Here is a 20,545-nt window from a genome sequence, read left to right as displayed (position 1 = left end):
GAGCAATTGGGGGTTAGAGGTGTTGCTCAAGGACCCATAATAGTTCACGTCTGTTTAACAACTTGAGGTCTTTAAGTCTGACTGATTGCATTTGGGGCTTTATTGTTATACAGTTTCTCTAAGATTGTATAGTCTGTCTTTGGGGTATACTTAGTGAGACTATTGGCAACTTTCTTGAATCTTTTCCACTTGCAAATAATTTCCTATTATAAATAAATGGGAGTCCAAATTGTTAGGAAACCTTCTCAGATTGGTGAGCAGCAGCTACTGACGAGACGTCCTGCATTGATGTTTTGAAACATGTGTCGACAAATCCAGGAAGTGTTTAGTGAAGCATGCATCGAGGTCTGCATTGTTTATGATACATGACGTGATCAATGGTGTCTGAAAATAATAATTTTTGCTCTGTTTATCCTGTTTGGGAAATTCAGCTCAGCATTGGATCCATCTTTAGTAGATTTACCAGAGAGCAGTGGGCTGCCATGTTCCGGCACCCAGGGAGCAGTTGAGGGAAGGGGGGTATTAAGGGCCTTGCTCAGGGTCTCACAGTGGTTCGGCTCTGCTGGCAATCCAGGGACTCAAACCCAGGTCCTCCAAACACAAGCCCACCTCTGTAACCACTAGGCTACCACTCCTCCCAAACCTTTCTCTGTGTAGCAGTTCAGGAGGGATTCAACCTTTTTTTCCAAAATGAGAAAAATTGTTAAACAAATACTGATCTCATATAAAACTTTATAAAATGTCCTTCTAAAACCTAAAAACTAAGGAGGGCATGTTATTTTCACATGACAATATCTATTTAAAGGGTTAAAGCCAATTTTAAGGAAGCTTCAGAAAAAGTCAATGTGAAATCATATTTGTGAGACAGGTTTTGAATCCTTCATAGAGAGAAGCTCATTTCAATTGCAGTTCATCAGTTAGTTAGCATTGTGTAATCATTATAAGAATTATAGTCACAGGTCTAAACCTTTTATTGTCAGTGACATCAGAGGCAGGTCATCTACAGCCAGGTCAGTGCCTTGTGTTTATGTCCTACATGCATTATCATAATACTCATTAACTTACAATGTGAAGTATCATGAAAAGAAAAATACAATCTTGTTCTCTTTATTTGCTCTGATGAGGGTGTTGGATGAGGTCTTTGTGTAACTTTTAGTGGTTCCATATCATTATAGTGATTATTTTTCATTTTGATTGCCATTTGGCTTTTTCTGTTCTCATCTGGCCTCCTCTGTACACCACTTCAGCACTTCAGCTTTGTTTTCTGTCACCCATTTCATGTTGGCTGTGGTCTTTTCTATGGCTTGCTCCAAGGCCAAGGTGGCTGAGCCAAAGCCAGCATGGAGGTTGTCTTCCTTGAATTTCTTCAGCTGGAGAAAGAAAAAGAACAATAATAACTTATTTGCTTTTGTTAGGTTTCTTTTCCTTTAATGTCCAGTGAAAAACTGAGTGTGTAGTTATAGGTATGTGGGCTGTATACCTCCTGCAACTCAAACTCTGTGGAGAATCTCTTTGTGACTCCGCTGATGAGACCAGAGAAGGAAAAGGAACCTGATCCATACCTTGGATAAAGGATACAGTTAAACAAAAGGGCTTTGTGCATAGAAGTGTAAATAACTCCCAAGAAACCTCAGTATTTTCAACATTCAGTCGGAACTACTGCAGATTCTGTGAATTAAATGTTTTTCTGGCTTGAATTAGTCCTTTGAGAGCACTGGTTGTTTTTCTCTGAAACGTCTCTCTAACAGGAAACTTACTGTTGGAAGATGTAGCTCCACTTTGCTCTGACGAAGTTCCAAGCCAGAGGCATTCCCACAACGTTCCCAGCGATGGTCTGAATGGTAGAGGTGGCGTCCTGCTTGCGGATCTTAGTTGGGTCAAGTGTGTACTCCAGATACCTGTCCCACAATTAAGCACTAACGTAAAAATAGGTTTGTGGTAATATAACGTGAAGTAAATATTAATACTATGTTTGTGATTCACATATTGTGGCTTGATGACATCATTTAAAGCAGCTTGTTTTTTTGGTACATCTAAAAAAAAAGAAAAGTCCTCACTTCATATTTTGAAAGTAAAATAAAACGTGACAAAAATAGTAAAGACAAGCTGGATCAGTATGACAAAATCTTTAAGTTTTCTTTTGTTACATCTTGACAGTAATTCATTCCCTAAACTCAGATGTCAGCTAAAGCAGTGTTTCCCAATCCAGGTCCTCGGGACCCCCTGCCCTGCATGTCTTAGACGTGTTTCTATTCCAACACACCTGATTCAAATTATTGAACTTCCTCATCAGTTCTTGCAGCCTGTTAACAAGCCATTCATTTAATTTAGGTATTAAAGTTGGGTTACATCTAAAACATGCAGGGCAGGGGGTCCCGAGGACCTGGATTGGGAAACACTAAGTATGTGTTGTCAAAGAAGTGCCTTCCTGTTTGTTGGCAGGGCTTTACTGGTTATAACTACAGTTAAATAATTTTGTCTTCTGGATAAATGTGAAGATGCATGAGCAAGTGTCACCAGCCTGTGATGGGTTTAATTTTGATGCCTTTTTTCTTTGTTTCATAATTATAAACTTTAAGATTAAGTAATATTTTATATTATATCCTAGCATACAAGCATGATATATAGTCTTACTGAACATCAGTTTCAGAGCTGCAGGTTGCATCATAGTATAAATGTGGTCGGATGCTCATTGCAGGCATTCATTTTTTGCTGAGTCCTTCCAAAGTTTTTCTACCACCTTTTCTTAACTCATGTGTCCCCATGAGGTCAAGGAAAACACTATAAGAGCTAGATTATTTTTACTGTTCAACCATACCCCAGGTATCTTGAGTTATATACACCATGCCATCTTATTTTGATTGAGTTATGTTTAGAGTTTAACCTTCCCATTTAATTGGATGAGCAACCTTGCTCCAGTGTTCATACATAGACAGGTTAACTAAGTTATTCACTGACACTGACAGTCTGAAATCACGGCACAGTTATCTATGGCATGGTACATTTTGTCAGATAATGCTGCAAGTTAAAGTTTCATTAGAGTAAAGCTACAGCCTCCAGATGCTTTGAGTGACTCTGGGTTGATACATAAGTCTTAATAGACTCAGTTTCTGGCATGTTTCACTGACAAAACCAAAACAGAAAAGTAAGTAAATGAAAGCAGCTTTATTGGGAATTCAGTTTTATCAGTTACCATTTTAACTTAAATGCAAAAACAAGACATGGTGTTTGGAACTTGTGCAGAAGCCCATTTGAGTCTAAATGTGTTATATGTAGGAGTTGCTCAAGCTCTAAATGCATCATCTGGATGTGTTTGTCTGGTTTTGATAGCTTCAGTTTTATACAATTTTAGTCAGACTGACATGTTTATGCGTATTTTAAGAGTCTAGTTTTGGTAGGACTAAAACAATAATTCTACTTTTCTCTAGTGTAATATAAACATACTCTAAGTAGGACTACATGTGTCCTTGCAACATGATCCAAGCATCTTATTTGAAATAGCTTTTACTGTTTGCATCATTTTCAAGGTTTAAAGGATCTTCAACTCCCTGAATTCTGTTTTAAATGATAGTTTACACAGTGTCCCAATCTTTAAAGACGCACTATGTAACTTTCCAACCTCGTTTAATGGCACAGGGACATCCGTTGTGTGGATTTCTGGAGCTGCTGCTGCCCAGCAGTGTTCCAACACTGAGAAACCACACTTCACAACGCTTTTTTCAGGACCCCACATGATGTTGCAGCAGCGTTTTCACACCTCATAACACATTAGCAAGCAGATAAAAATGGCCATTTTGAACGTACACAGTGCTTTGTTCAGCAAAGGACATTGGAAGAAGAGAGGAAAGAGCAAAAGGGACACAGGCAGAAATAAGACAAAAGCCAAGCTGTCTTTTACTGGCTGGAGAGCCCTCACAGTACAGGAAGAGTCAAGATGGATGCAAAATTAGCTGCCGATAGGAGCGCGTCACTGGAAAAAGTTCTTGTAAGTGCGTCTGTAAGGATTCACCTCTAAATTTTTTTATGTAGTAAACTTGTTTGTGTCTTTGAAATCCAACTATGCATGTTGTATTGCTGTGATTAATGCATATGTCAGTGTGGATCCCACAGAAATGCTGCACATACCTGTTCAACAGCCATGGTGTCTTGGTGCAAGCCATAGCAGACCTGAGCCTGGAAGCTTCCGATGCCAAAGTGGCATTTTGAAACATTCCCCAGGCAAAATCCCACTCTTCCACATCACCAAAGGCTATAGCAAGGCAATAAACCGTGCCTTTCAAGTTGGGGTGTATCCTGGTCAGCATCCAACAGATAGGCAAATGATTACTTCACAGCCAAAACACTGGCTGACTCCTCACACATGCCAACACTATAAAGCTAGACCACTGCCTCTAGGCTTGGTTCATTAGTTTTAACATTTGAGGCATATTCTGTCCCTAAGGTTATGGTTGTGAAAAACGACTACTTAAGATGCAATAGAAGGCTTAAATCCCTCTGTACTCACAGGTTGAGACTTGGATTCATCATCCACTGACTGTACCAGCTCTTGATCAGTTCCCTGCATCCCTCCACACCCACCTTGCATGCCAGCCACATTGCATTGATCTGATTATATCTGAGAAGAAACACAATGGTGAAAACTGGTGAGCAACCTCCAACGTATGGGAACATATAATTTTGACAGAATATGTAAGCTTTTCTCATAGGAATTCTTACTGCTCAGTGTGTCCTGTAGGTATTTTGGTCCAGGTATCTGTCAGTGTCTTAAAGTACTCAAAAAGTGGTTTGACTTGTTTCTTGAGGTATGCCTAAAACAAAAATGCAAACCATAGTTCTTTTATTTTCAATATGTATGCAGTTATTCAAAAATCCTCTCCTGGAGCACCAGAATAGCTATCAGTTTCAACATTTCTAGTAAGATAGGACTAACCTGTAAAGCTCCATACACCTCCGTACGCTCAAACATAAGAATGTAGTAGTTGAGGTTTCTCAGAGCTGATTCCCACGGGATGTAGTTTCTCTCTTTAGACAGGTATTTAGTTGTTTTAAGAGCTAATGTTGTGGAGATTATTTTTGCTCTGCACAAGACAAACAGTTTGCAACCATTAAAAAAAAAACCACAATATTTTTATTTTATTTGATTTGATTTATTTTACTTTTACCTCGCCAGATTGAATGCATCATCCATGATCTGAGCTCGGTTGATGACTGATAAAGCCTGAAAGAAATGGAGAACAACCACATAGATAATACAATTCACAGAGAGCCAAAAAGGACAGAAGACAGTTTATTGTCATAGTTTAGTCCTGGTGCATACATTCTTAGCGTATACAAAGTTAGCACATATTTCACTTATAAGAACCGTATGTTAGGATCTGAAATTTGGGTTAAATTTATAGTCAGAAAATTAAACCCAAATGCTGTTCGTCAAGCAGATTTGCTTAATCTAAATCATCTTCTGGGCACACTAGATTCTGTAGCTACTTTATGTATACAACAAGAATGAAACTTAAATTTAACTATTAAACATCACTAAAATACTAATTATTTTCCTTAAACTTTTCTGTAGTCAGTTGCAGAGTCTGTGTATGGCACGACTCACCTGATGGTTGGTTTCGAGCAAAGAGAGGAGACGATCCCAGTTTTCAAGATCGTAGTTTACTCTGAAGTATCCAGAAACATTTGTGTTTGCCAGCAGCCACTCTTCTCCTGAAGCTGTCATCGGACTACGGGTGTCTAGGAGAATGTGCAAAATATTTATTTCACACAACGACTGGTTAATCTGCACCACCAGCATGAAGAGAAATGCAGAGGGTGTTACTTTGAATGTCTTACCCGTCTTTTTAAGGAGCCAGTATTGTTGCTGCTGCACACCATTCTTCATCCATTTGATGGGGACAAACCATGTATAACTGGACAAAAATAAATAAAAAAATAAGACATAGGGACAACGTTAGTCTGTTTTTAGTGGAGACATAGTCCTCATGACTCTTCTCAGTAGACGTTGTTCTGAGTATTATTGTTTAGCCTTTTAATTTTTTATTTTTATTTCCTCTTAATTCTTTAGGTTAAATCCCGCTGGAGTATAGCTAGCTTTTCAAAATTGTGGGGGAGGTGATTTGTTGAGTGAAGCGGAGGGTCGTCTACTTTCAGTACGATCTCACTGCTGAACAAAGTCAGGTTTTTTCTGAACCTGTGGGTTGGGGATAATAAATTAACAAAGCACCAATTTCACCATCAGAGGGTTGTGTATTTGTATAGAAAGGCATGGTTGGTGATAATGAATTGCTAACAAATATTAAGTGAAAACTAACCTTCCCTTAGGGAAGCTTCAGATGTCCTAAGTGTCAGTGATTGCAGCATATAATGCACTTCTATATGTACCAAGCCGATGATTACAGATGCTGCAGTGTGTTTTTTGTTGTTGTTTTTTACTTATCTTAAGTAATAAATGTCTTCGCTTATAATCCAAACATAAAAAAGAGTGCCTACTTGAACTGAGATGGCCTGTCCAATTTAGACTCTGGATCCAACAGGAAGTGTTTCTGGGTGACATTTCCTGTCCGGGTGTCAATAGTGACCACTGGGAAACCCATCTGGAGTGTCCAGTGGTTCATGATGTCATGGATGGAGTGGGGAATATTTAAACCTGGAGTGTCTTCTACCGCCTGACAACAAAGAGAGGATACCAGCGGCTCAAACTAATCTCATGAACACACATCTGCACCTTTATGTTTTTTTCCCCTTTGACCAGACCAACCTTTTGGAGATGGTCCCACAAATCTGTGTACACTGTGTTGCCAAAAGCGAATGTGTTGAGGTACGACTGACAAGAAAAAACAGTGAGGAACAGCATGAAAAACATTCAGGAAGCATAAGTCATGATTTTAGCATGATTTATGCTTGAGAAACTTCTCCCTGCCAGTAAGTTACAACATTTACAAACGCAAGAGAGCAAATGATGAGATCATATTTCTTACTTCATACTTACACTCAGTCCTTTGGCGAATACAGGCTCGGTGAGAAACTCTGACAGCATCCTAAGCACCGCTGCACCCTAAAAACAACAAATACATGAACCACTAGAATTTGGCTGGTTTGAACTTCTCACAACAGTAAAGGTTTTATGCATAATCCTACGCAAATATCAAAACCCACTGTTGACCTGTCAGAAGCTCAGAAAGGAAACACAAAATCAAATATTACATATTTTTATGGTGCTGGGGAGTTTGTGATAATGCACCATTCCCTGGCTTTTAGAAAAACAGATTAAATTGAAAATTAAATCTCCATCTTATGGGCAGCAAATATATCCATATTGGCTGTAATACTTTGGATAAGATGTAGAGGGGTGGGAATGTAATTAAAGCTGTATGAACTCTGTATCATGTGTGACTACAGTGCAAAATACTCAGAGCAGCAGACCTTGTTGTAAGAGATGGTGTTGAACATCTCACTGATCTCAGCAGGGTTATTGACCTCCTCCTCTCGACGGGAAAGCGGGTGAGAGGAAACAAGGGCGTCCACGGCAAACACCTTCTGTATGTCGTACAGAATGATATGGTCTTTCTGTATCCAAGAAGAAAGGTGAGTCAGGACAGGTTTTCTGAGCCAACAATAACAGGGAGACGTTCATGAAATGAGGAACTTTTTTTGTGTGAGCTGTTTTTGAGAAACAAGGATCCGTCTCACAATATCCCAGGTGGGCTCAGCATGGTCTGCACCGAGGTACTCCACATATGAAGCAAAACCCTCATTTAGCCACAAGTCATTCCACCATCGCACAGTCACCAAATTTCCAAACCACTAAAAACACAAAGAAAGAACAGATGAAGATTTCTCAATGTAAAAGGTCTAAAGGAAGTTATTGACCATTGTTGGAACCTGAGGAGGGATTAGAAAAACTACTTTCAGATGATAAACCCAGCATACCATGTGTGCAAGTTCATGGGAGATAACAGTGGTGACCCTCTCTTTGTTTCCAGTGGAAGAAAGCATGGGGTCATAGAGCAGGGCTGTTTCCCTGTATGTGACCAGACCCCAGTTCTCCATTGCTCCGGCGTTGAAATCAGGCAAAGCTACCTGGTCTACAGAGAACAAAGACAAGCAAAGAGATTTTAAAATGCACCATCAAAGCTAAACAGGTGCACTCACCTTGGCCTATTTCCTTGGAAAGGAGCAAATGTCTCAGAATGTCAAAAAATAAATGTAGTAACACGTCATGAACACAATGAGTAACTTTCCACTTTAGAGAAATACACTGGTGACCAAAATAATCACATCTTTTTCTCAGAAAAGTGTGTGTGTGTGTGTGTGTGTGTGTGTGTGTGTGTGTGTGTGTGTGTGTGTGTGTGTGTGTGTGTGTGTGTGTGTGTGTGTGTGTGTATTTTTTCATTGTTGCATTTATCATCATTTGTGAGTTGGACCTACAGTGGGGATCCAAAGTTTGGGCACCCCTGGTTAAAATTCATTGTAATGTGCAAAAAGAAGCCAAGGAAAGATGGAAAAATCTCCAAAAGGCATCAAATGACAGATTAGACATTCTTATATGTCAAAAATAGTTATTTTATTTCCATCATTTATACTTTCAAAATAACAGAAAACAAACAAACAAACCAAAAGAGAACATCTGCAAAGGTTTGGGCACCCTGAAAACGCTTTGCTATCTTCTTATAGCCTTCCCCTGCTTTGTGAGCGTCAACTATTCTCAGTTTCAGTGTTCTAGACACCTGCTTAGAGGAACCCATGGTGCTGATTGTTGGGGCAAGGTCAGATGAGTCTGGGCATTTAACACCTTTGAGATTGACATCACCTTGTCTTTCCAGACGATGATTGAGAACAATCCACGACACTGTCACGTCTCAGCTATCCAAAGGGGGCAGTACAAGGTATTAACTCTGCAGGGAACCCAAACTTTTGCAGATGCCATTTTTTCTGTTATTTTGAAAGTGTAAATGATGGAAATAAAATAACTTTTTTTGGATCCCAACTCTATCTATCTATCTATCTATCTATCTATCTATCTATCTATCTATCTATCTATCTATCTATCTGTCTGTCTGTCTGTCTGTCTGTCTGTCTGTCTGTCTGTCTGTCTGTCTGTCTGTCTGTCTGTCTGTCTGTCTATCTATCTATCTATCTATCTATCTATCTATACTAGAATTTTCAATTACCATAATGCTCACTGGATATTTTCTCTTTTTCAGACCATCCTCTGTAAACCCTACAGATGGTTGTGTGGGAAAATCCCAGCAGATCAACAGTTTCTGAAATATTCAGATCAGCCCATCTGACAAAAACAATCTTTCTTTCTCATTCTGATACTCACTTTGAACTTCAGTAAGGCATCTTGGCCATGTTTCCATGCCTAAATGCATTAAGATGCTGCCATCTGATTGATTGTTTAGCAACTTGTGTTAACAAGCAATTGAACAGGGGTTCTTTATTCAAGTAGCCAGTGAGTGCATCCTATCTTACTAGCATATATGAACTCTAATGGCTTTTTTCAGTGCTTTTTAAGCAAGGTATCTACAGGTTATTAAAGATAAAAATTTTCTTTTCTTTTTTTTTTTTTTTCTTCTTTAACCTGTTTGGCTCTGCTGTAAATGTTTGCTTCAACATGTTGATGCTGAGGTGGCCTACCTGACTTAGAAAGAGGATAGGTTGTATTATAGTATCGCTCATAGAACTGAAGGATCGGCCGTGTAACGTTGAGAGCGTAATCTCCCTGCCCATCAGCTATGGCTTTTCTCTGGGCCCAGATTCGGACCTGCAAGAAATTTAAAAGCTCTAAGTCCACAGTGACAGAAAGAGAAAATCTTTGTTCTGGTCTGTATTCAAGTTGGAATCTCTGCCCATGACCTTCCTTAATGTTTAATGTTTGTATTTCTAGTGATCAAAGATTCAAATAATGCAGACACAGGTAATGTAAATGCAGACTTGTCTTACCAACAAATTGCCTTGGTTTGACTGAATACAAATGAAGTCACTGACGATAAATGCCAATAGATATGTGGACATTCTCTCTGTCGGCTCAAATGTAGTAACTGTGACAGGCCTGTCATCAATTTCAATGTCTGAAGAGCCTGTACAAAAACAGGAAAAGTTAGACCTTGACCTTCTGTTAGTATTAACTGTAAAAGCTGTGCTGATTTTCTTAAAAAGATGTTGGAGTTATTAATTATCTAAAGTCCAACAGTGTCACGTAGAACTCAGGAACACCCAGTGACGTGATCATGTTTGAATAATTTGATCTGGAAACTTTCAATTACAACTCTGAGCCACCTTACCAATTATTTACAGTTTCATGTTTCTTTAGAAGTAAAGTTTCACCAGAGAAATAACCTGTAAAAGCTGTAAAAGTCTAAAACCAACCCTTTTCTTTGCCATTGGACAGAGCCACAGTGTCTCTTGTGTGGATGATGGTAACATTGAAGATGGCCTTCATAGCTGGTTCATCAAAGCACGGAAAGGTTTTCCTGGCATATGTTGCCTGCATCTGAGAAGTAGCAACAACTCTACAAAATGTTCCAATTAAACACAAACAAAAAACAGATGTCAACCAAGCAAAATTATGCAAATACAATACTTGGAACATTCAAAAGCAGGATAATGGTGTAACAGTGTGTCTTGTTGTTTCTTACTTCTTGACACCGTTATCCATGTATTCACTCCTGTAGAATCCTTCCAAGTCATCTGCTAGCTCCCCTTTAAATTCAGTGTGAAGTTTATAGGATCTTCCCACAGTTAAGCTGCTTTGCAGTTGAATCACTAGATATGTTGTTTTCACTACAAGCCAAGTCCTTTGTATCTCAGGCACAGTGAATTCACCCAGGCCTTCCAGTTTAGCATGGTGTCCAAGGAAAGTGGTGAGATTCAGCTTGTTGGAGTGGATGATGATGAGGTTTGTTTTCTTTACACATCTGAAGACCACAGCTGAGCGTCCGGTGAAGATGTAAATGCCGTCTGCATTGGGCTCCAGCCAAGGCCTCAGGACCACATTGTAAGAATGAGGAATGAGGGCATCTGGAAGTCTGTAGTAATCCCAGGGTTCCTTCGGGGTGAAGGGGGTAGTGGGGGGTGTAGGTGTGCTGGTGTCTGATCCATCTCCGGGCTTACCTTGATTCTTGGCCCTTTCCTTGTGATAGGCAATAGATAGAGCTACAATAGTAACCAGTGCACTGCCTGCCAGTACAAGCATCCCGAGGCCCACATTTTTACTGACATAGTAGACTTTCCCCATGACTGCGTAAGGAGGCTTGTGCAGAACTCCAGAGGATCTCAGTCCCTGTTAATCCAGCACAGCAGGGCTCGTCTCTTCACAGTTAATGGTTGACTTATTAACATGGCAAAAAAAAAACCTAAGGAGAAATGGAAAGTTGGAAATACTTCAGTTATTTACCCAGTCTTTCTTGTTTATTTGTGGGAAGGTATTGCAAGTACAACTAACACATTAAAGCATTTCATACACATTTCCAGGTATCAACCAATACTGATTCATACAGCATTGACTTATAAGATTAGAAGAGTTTTAATTCAGAATGTGGCACTAATGTCTCTACTCCAGCCGGGGCCATATGGTCCCATTATAAGCAATAAGAATGAGTGAGTCTGGAAGTCTGTAAATGTAACTTTTATCAACAAACTCTCCAGTATTCATGTAAAAAACCTCACTCGAAACTCCTGGAAACATTTTCAAATTATTTTCTTGTAACACTAATTTGGCATTTTTAATCTACCTAATTAATTCTACAGTTATCTGCCTGAATGCACCACAGATTGGAGCACAGATTACAAAAAACAAAGGCATGGATTGCAACCGACAGGATGGATTTACAGATGGGTTTATTTAGTATTCTTGGATGACTTCATTTTGTAACCAGGAAATTTGCCCTGTGTATGAAACTTGAGCACAGACCTCACTTTTCATTTCTAGATGCCTCATTCATCTTTTATTGTTTATGTTGACAATTTTCCAGTGACTCAAAGTACTGGAATGAAAAAATGCCCTAAGGTCCAAATACACATTTGTCCATAGTTTTATAAACACGAAGCCTCCAAAAGTGTTGGAAGGATACCTCCATTTAAAAGTGTATTATATCAAAGGTCTTTCAGCACCTGCAATATTGAATGTTTTATTCATGTGATAGCTTAATAATGTCAGACTGCAGGCCATGGGAATCAGCAGGGCCAGCTTTGAGGAAAAATAATATGAATGTTGAGATGAGGCAAAGCTGTAAGTTTAAAACTGTTTTGCTTTTTGCTTTAGGTGAGCAAAAGCACCATCTTTTGTGGTGTTTTGACTTTTTTTTTTTATAACAAACAGAAAACCAGTCCTGTAAATATCTCAAGCTGACATTAGTAATTGGTTCATTCTTCACAGTGACTTTTAACCCACAAGTGGACAACATACTTCTTTGAATCACAAGTTGGAGTCACATTCTTCAGCCTCCTTCTGTACAGGTTTGCCTTTCAAATAAGTCCATTTTTTTTAAATATCACTTATTCATATCATTCTGTGTTGTAGACATGCTATTTTAAAAATAGCATAAAATGTTTCAGTTAAATCTTGAGAGGTGCTATATAAATAAAGTTTTACTTACTCATTTCACAGCCCTCCTCCTTTTACCACATTGGCCTTCTTGTGGAATGAGCTGTCATTTGACTCAACCAGTCAAAGTCACAGTACTGCTGTTTTATCCCATCATTTGGGCTGAAGTTGCCCATGAATCATTCAGTAATTATAATCTGTACCTCTCTCCACATTGTAATGATCTGTGTAGATGTAGTAAAGTTAACTAACATTAGCAACTATTTTAAAAAGGTAAAAAAAAAAAAACTGTGAATGCAAAGATTCAGCACAGGATTGTGTTTTAGGTTAACATATTTTAACTTACAGATGACATAAAGAAATAAAGAAATAATGTCACATTTCCCTGGCTTGTTCGCTTCTTACCACAAGTTAGTGAGAATCACAGTAATTACAACGATGGTGGTAACTCCTGACAAGTGAACATTACCTTTGCCACCAACCCCTCCAACAAAGAAAACACATCTATCAGCAAAGAAAAAAAACCCAACAAAAAACAAAAAAAACACAAGAGTAAAAAAGTGTTGCACTCTGTAGTAGGAGACAGTTTTTAGGCATTAAAGGACTGAAATCTGATGCAGAACTTGCTATTCTTTCAGACTGATGAGTAAAAGGATTGTACTGTTAACGTTGAGGACACACTTTATGTTATAGTTCTAACTTGGGGCAGTGTGGCTCAGTGGGTAGAGTGGTCGTCCGGAGCAAGACACCATGACCTGATGGGTCATGGTTAAGCACCTTGCATGGCAGCTTCCGCCATCAGTGTGTGAATGTGTGTGTGAATGGGTGAATGTGATGTATATGGTAAAGCACTTTGAGTAAAAGTGCTATTTAAGTACAGATCAACTTTTTATTAGTTGATATTTCATGCCATTTTCTTGTGTGTATTAATGCAGTGCTGAGTTTAATATGTTTGACACAGAAGGAGTAGCAGCATGGTTAACAAGGACATCTTTTTTATAACAATAAGACTGAACCAATTTGTCACAACGGGTGACAGTGCTAATGTTTGCTAAAAACCAAAATGGTTGGATAACGTAAATTGTGCATGTATAAACATAACTGTGCTGCTATGAAAGCTCTGCACAATCTTAGCTGTAAGATCAAAATTAGTGTAATTTTTTAATGATTTGTCAGCATTTAATTTGGAAAAAGAGCCGATGAAGAAGTTTATTTTCCCTCTGCTGCTGCCATCTGGTACATAGAAAAAACTATTTGTAAATAAATTAAGCTTAGAACTGAATGTAAATGCCTTGTCTGGTATAAATTCTACCTCTTGTTTTGATCATTTTTAAAGAATAAAGTTATAAAATCCACTTTTCTGTCCACTCCAAAAATGTAAAAACACCTAAAGTTTAACTGTGACTGTCAGAACATTTAACCAAGTACAATCACTGCTGATTGTTTGGCAGCTAATTTTTGTGGCTACATCTGTAGAGATGTATATTTTGTTTAAAGTGGCAACTGTCTCTGGTTTTTGCTAAGCTAAGCTAAGCTAAGCTAAGCTAAGCTAACAGACTGCTTGCTGTAGCATATGTAATAACATATTATAGTTATAAAAACACCTTATGTAATATCAAATGTTAAAGTACATACCCAACTCTCTATTTGAACTGTCATCATTAAATGAGCTGTTCTTTGCTTTTTGTACACAACTGGAAGAAGGTTACATATTTTCTGACAAAGAAGTATTTGCAGCACATGGAAAACTCCAAGATGTCAAAAGTTCAAGGCACCTCTTCCTCCCACCTCTTTCCTCTCTTTCGTCATGCTTTGATTTATTACTAAAAGGAGTACTATTAATTATTGTTCCTTTTTAAATAATAGGCTGTATTTCCTTCTGTGATTAGATGATGCATTGTAAAACTATTTATTTTAAATTATACATTTATCTGGGGTAATGAGCAGCCATAAAGTCTGGGGAGAAAATAAAAAAAGGTGATTATTCATAAGCAGCGATTACAACTTATTGCCATGACACTCAGCTTGACACCGTCATGTGGTCCGATCCCAAATAGCCAGTCTGTAAATGTTTACCAAAGAGCAGAAAGGTGAGTTATAATAGTAAGTCAATAAAATTAATCCTTTTACATTAACAAAGGCACGAGTATTTAGTTTATGAAATGGTTTAAGTTGTTGCTCCTTTGACTCTCCTATAAAAAACAAACAAAAAAACAAAACAATTGAAAGTAGAAAGTGTGACAAATTGTCTTTTTTAACCAGTGCCCTGTTGACCATTTCTAATGTTTCTAATCCTGTAAAAATCACTTCATATCAGCTGGTACACAAGGAGAAACGATTGAAAAAAGAAAGAAAAAAATGGCAAATATAAAAAAAGACCATACTGTGTCATTTGTGTGCTGTGCAATCTGCTACAGTTTCCTTCCTTTATATCCAACCTGTGCATGTGTTTCATCTACATCATCTGGTTAAACAGGAACTTCCATAGATCTCATAACCTGTCATTAGATTTTTCTCAGATTAAGTAGAACATTATTTTAGTTTTTACAATAATTTTTAATCATATTTTTTTTAATTATTTCCTTTACAAACTTGATAGGGATTGTAGTCCACAGGAAATCCATGAATGACTATATAACAACTTTAAAATAGAGCATACTTAAGCTTTAGCTGTATGTAGTATTACAATAGTACACTGAAATGTGCTTTTTTTACGTGCTACCAGTGAGGGGAAAAAACAGAATAAAGGTAACTCAAGTACTTGAGGTTTTACTATAACATAAGGCTAATCAAATAAATCTTTCAACAGCAAAAAAAATGGAAAATGTGTCAAGCCTTAGAACTTATACCTAACTTGGGCCTCGACTAAAGTCTTATACTTTTAGCCTGACGACCACTGAGATGGCCTTATCTTCTGATAAAGACTAAGAGCAAAAGACTCATGTTTCCATTAATAATTTACCAATGAATTATTTCCCATTTAGCCATTACATCTTTAGATATTAAAGCTCGTAAAAAAAAAAAATGCATCGCTTTCTCACTCTTTCAAATGTACATTTCTACACATACTTTTGTATGAATGTGCTGTAACTTTTTCTAAGAGGATAACAATTTTTTTTATTACATTATGCTAAACTGGAGTAATATTTACAACAGGTCAAGGTATTGCTATATTTTGGGATTATTGAATGGCATATTGACATTGCTGAGAAATTCAGCCACAATTTAGCAATCTTATAAGCTTTTATGAATGAAAAGTTCCTAAAGAGACATATTTTTACACCTAAATGATGACCCTTCTGTATTGTAATAATGACCTATTAATACTGAGAACAGTTAGAGGCCAAAGCTATATATATTCCATCTTGTTATCCAGTCTAGTATTAGCATTTGCGCCTCTGATCTCTGTAAAGTAACGAGCTGATCAGGCACACATTTAAACACACAGTTGCTTTTCCAGGTCTTTAGATGCCTTGTATTTGTTTCCATTTATTACCTGATGCATCTATGACCTATTACTTTGTTCTAACCTCCTTTTTACTTTTCTTCAGGATTCTCTTTTTCTTTTTTTTTTTATTATTATTATTATATTCTGTACCCTCCAGTCAGGTCCATCAAGATTACATAAATTCCAAATTTAAAATAAATAAATAAGGCTTAATATATATATATATATATATATATATATATATGTAAAAACCACAGATTATCAAGAGGAGCCCTACACCCGTAAAGCTCTCCTTGGCAAAACAAATTTGTTTGGCACAACATAGCAGTCAGGAAAAGTTTAAAAAAAAAAAAAAAAAAACATTTTTTGCCTAAATGATCAACTATCAGTTTATTTCTAGACTTACTCTAACCTCATGTTTCAAACTCCAACCTACTCATAAACCTCTGCTAAAACAAACCCCTAAAAAAAGTTTCTATTTTAAAAACTTGATTAGTTAACAATTGTTGCATCTTTATTTTAAAACATGAGTACATAAGGAAGATATTGTCCAAATATGTGACTATGTAAACAGTTTTATGTCACCACAACATGAGTAATGGACATGGACCTACACACATCCACACAGACACACACACACGTTTTTCACTTGGGTCAGTGGTATGTGGACAACATCTGGAGTTGATGCATCTGAATGTGATGAGTTATAGTAAGACCAGGACCACACAAATGAAGATGTACTGTGACGTGTTTGATATGAAACAGACTTTGAGCACCTGAAAGAGTAATTAGATCCTTATGAAGTAAGTTTAGCCATTACATTTAAAGTGTTATAATTATACGGTTGTGCTCTGTTGTACAGAATACAGTGACAATCTACAGTTAGCAATATAGTGGAGGTTAAACCGATTTATTTTGCTTTTCAGATAGACTGTTGCATAGAAGCTGCTTACCATAATATCTAAAAGGTGTATACTTCTGTACTTCTGAATTATCATCAACCTAGGAGAGAATGCAGTATACCCTACAATACAGCTGTGTCTCAGCTTATCTAAACAAAGGTGTAAGAACACCAGTGTTGGGTGCTATATGATAGTAAGCTTAATAATAGTACAGTAATAAAGTGTCATTTATATTTTTACTGAAAACCAAATATTTTAGTATAAGTTGTATTTAATGAAGAGTTGTATGCAGTTAAAAGAAAGCTTAACTTCACCAAACCACTTCATCAAATTTAGTTAAGCTAAGCTAAGAAAGGAGCTAAACGTGAAATTAGCTTTAGCTGTAAGGTCCTTTTAATGGATGTTACATTAAACAACACCTTTATGTAGTTATGGAATAATGTGTTCAAACATGTTTCAAAGCATTTTTCCGTAAAGAAAGTGTCTATTTTAATGGAATGATTGGTTATTTGTTCAAATAATTACTGGTTTTAAAAAAAAAATCAACGGTTACATGCAGAAGTTGTATTTTTCTAAAAGGTCCAAAGCTATATTTATAATTTCACAAAGACACAAAGCTCAAGTTAATTAAATTTATTATCATGTAATCAATTAAACAGTTGGATAAATGATGGACCAAACATATCTAAAAAAAATCTCAATTGTTTTCATTTAAAAAAAAAAAAAGACAATAAAGTAACAGGACTAAAGAAAGGGTAACAGGAACGAACAATGAACAACAGAAGCGTGTACAAAGGGTGTCTGAATGTGCGGGTGCACATGTGTATGTGTACGTTTTGTGTGAAATGAAACTTGTGTGGCTATTCTAAGATAGTTTCTCCCAGATCTCTTTTTCAATTGTCATATAGCGAGCTGTGACTGGCCTCAGGGGTGGGATGATGCACAAAATGTCCTCAGAGATACCACAGCAGGGGCCTCATTTTTAAAGCTGGCGTAGGAACAAAAACCAGCGTACACAAAATATAGTCAACTTTTGGGATTTATGAAAACCAAACTTGGCGGGAGAATGTTCCTCCCTCCACGGCAACTCTGACCCAGGATTACGCACAGAATCTGGGAAAACGGGAAACTGCGACACCAACGGTCCAGAATAAAATCAAGGAGATGAGGAGGTGGAGAGTCTGCTGCCAACATTTACCGGTCAGTAAAAGAAGATGCCGAAAGTAAGTTTTGGTCATTTATTCTGAGATAAAGCGGAGTTGGACAGACTGGAGGTCTAGAGGTGATGCAACGCATATGAAACAAGAGGTGGATTTCTTTTATTTATTCTTACACAATCCTTTTGTGATTGTTGTCCCAATTTCCATAAAGACAGTCTCCATTTCCTGCAGCTCCTTGTCCACCTGGTACGCAGCATTTCCTTTTTGCGCCGAAGACGCCGCCTGTAGTTTGCTTTGCTATGCACAGTTTGATAAATGAGGCCCCAGGTCTTCACGCGCAGGCCAGAAAAACCTGCTGATCCCAGTTTTGTGCATGCAACAGACCTCAACATGTGTCTCACTTGTACCTGTGATGACACCTGGGTAGAGGTCACCATCATACTTCACCACACAGTATTTGTTTTGTTGTTTTTTTTTTATTATTTTATTTTAAATTCTTTCTCTGTATTTAACCCATCCTAGTTGCTAGGAGCAGTGGACTGCCAAGTTCGAGCGCCCGGAGAGCAGTTAGAGGTTAAGGGTCTTGCTCAGGGACCCACAGTGGTTTACCTTAGTTGCTAGCCCGGGGACTTGAACCCAGGTTCTCCAGACCCAAGCCCATCTCTAACCACTAGGCTCAACATCTTAGGTCATTTCACATGTAAAACTTAAAAATCAAGTGAATACTGTAATATCTACAAATATTCAATCAAATAGATCATTGAAACAATGGACTGTACTCAGTCCTGTTACTCATATAATAAGTAACAGGACTGAGTTTTTAGCATAGAGTTAGCAAAAACATCAAATATAGCCACATGGCATCCTTGCTAATAGCATGAGGATACTAAGCACAATCTAGTGGGAAAATCTAGTATATTTTCCCTATTGTTCAGTTTAGCTCTAGTTAGCTTTAGCTAAAGTTTTTTCACTATTTCACTTGCAAGCTAACTTTTACTCATTTAACCTCTGATTTTCTTTTTCCTTTTTGTCCCCCTGATTTGCATTTTATTCTCATTTCAGTAGCATAATATTTTATACAGTATAAAAGATATTCATATGCTCTAATGAAAAAATTAAGTTTTATAACCAGAATGTGTATATTAGTTTAAACAATGCTTGTTCAATAGAACAGCATTTTGTCAAAAACAGACTGTGTAAGGCTTTAAGCATTAGTTTACCTTTACACATTTTTTAGAAATACAACATTGGGCATTTTATCCTATCAGCGTTCTGCTTCAGTTAATAAGCAGTCTGATAGATTTAGGTTTCTATTGTCTCTAGCATATAAAAAAAAAAAAATTAACAAATTTTATCAGTCACACAAATTACATGGATTTTTTCTTGCCATAGCAGGCTAATGACTGGACTGGGAATGTTAACCTTGAGGGACCAAAATCACATATACAGCTACAACAAAAAGGGCCAAATGACCACTTACTTCATGGTGTGATTTTAACAGGTGTTCCTTCTGTGAACTAGTTATAAAAAAGAAAATTTCAAATACGTGCCCATTTTTCCAGTATTATGAAAAGATTAAATGTTCCGTACAATATGTTATGTGTACAGTTAGATATGCTGTACAATCTTAATAAACCAGGACAAAACTAACACACAAGCTGATTTTCTTTATCCACCTCTTACTTTTTGAGAAGTTTCTCAGTAAAGTTCAGCTTATTCTAAAAACATAATAAAATACTTGCACTTTGACCAAGTACTTTTGTTATCATTCTATTTGTTCATGAACTCGTGCTCCACACTATAAACTCTGCGTGGTGTCCTCACAATGCTGTACAGATGCACTACAGCCAGCAGCTGGAGCTGCAAAGCTTATACCCACAACAAACTGAATCTGATAAATACCACCTTAAGCTGCTTGGCAAAGCAGACACACAAAGTCTTGATTTCATACATACTAAAGGTGACTTGGACTGAAAGTACACTGAGTTACTGAGGAAACATGCATGTTATAGCAGTTTTCCTTGGGTTTTATGCTCACTGCAAGATGGTATCAGCTGGCTTTAGAAGCCAGGTAACACGACTGATCATTGATTTAATCATCATCATCAAAACTAAACCTTCCTTCGGAGGGGATATATTCAGTCTATGATGCGTTCATGCACCATTTCTGTACAGCCATGGAAAAACAGCCAAACACTGAAAAACATCCACTGTAAAATAAACAGTGCATCATTAATGCCAGATGGCAAGAGCTGGAAAGCACGTAAACAGGCAATTTCAAAACCTTCCTGTGGAGGAAAAAGCAGCTTAAATCTATCAAAGAGTAGCTTGGTAAAGTGCACGTTAGATCAACAGCCAGTAGAAGGAAAACAGTACTTACCAATCACTAAACGTCCACTGTACACTTTACTTTGCCTGCACGTAGAAGTTAAGCTGGAATGAGCCACAACTGATGTGAGCGACTTGCAGTCAGCATCTGTGAGGG

General features: G+C 37.5%; 1 protein-coding gene across 1 annotated transcript; it reads right to left on the bottom strand.

Annotated features, from left to right (window-relative positions):
- Window positions 1-953: 953 nt before the first annotated feature.
- On the bottom strand, window positions 954-20,506 carry LOC121640821 (aminopeptidase N-like). Its single transcript, XM_041986712.1, has 21 exons — window positions 20,441-20,506; window positions 10,644-11,360; window positions 10,375-10,517; window positions 9,949-10,085; window positions 9,643-9,769; window positions 7,933-8,087; window positions 7,693-7,806; window positions 7,426-7,569; window positions 6,992-7,057; window positions 6,761-6,826; window positions 6,493-6,668; window positions 5,836-5,912; window positions 5,603-5,736; window positions 5,163-5,218; window positions 4,931-5,078; window positions 4,717-4,808; window positions 4,505-4,615; window positions 4,126-4,293; window positions 1,758-1,898; window positions 1,481-1,562; window positions 954-1,370 (listed from the first exon to the last, which is right to left on the bottom strand). The coding sequence occupies exons 2-21, from the start codon at window positions 11,240-11,242 to the stop codon at window positions 1,218-1,220; spliced, it is 2,889 nt and encodes a 962-aa protein (XP_041842646.1). The 5' UTR covers window positions 11,243-11,360; window positions 20,441-20,506; the 3' UTR covers window positions 954-1,217.
- Window positions 20,507-20,545: the final 39 nt, after the last annotated feature.

The sequence above is a fragment of the Melanotaenia boesemani genome, chromosome 1 (genome assembly GCF_017639745.1).
Source record: "Melanotaenia boesemani isolate fMelBoe1 chromosome 1, fMelBoe1.pri, whole genome shotgun sequence".
Lineage (NCBI taxonomy): Eukaryota > Metazoa > Chordata > Actinopteri > Atheriniformes > Melanotaeniidae > Melanotaenia > Melanotaenia boesemani.
Note: the sequence above shows the minus strand (reverse complement) of the source record. Positions and strands in the feature narration are given on the sequence as shown.

Coding starts and splice junctions, on each gene's coding strand:
- LOC121640821 (XM_041986712.1), bottom strand. CDS start 11,242: ATGGGGAAAGTCTACTATGTCAGTAAAAATGTGGGCCTCGGGATGCTT. Junction 9,770..9,948: donor CAAACCAAGGCAATTTGTTG/GTAAGACAAGTC, acceptor AATTTCTTGCAG/GTCCGAATCTGGGCCCAGAG. Junction 4,616..4,716: donor CCTACAGGACACACTGAGCA/GTAAGAATTCCT, acceptor GTTTCTTCTCAG/ATATAATCAGATCAATGCAA.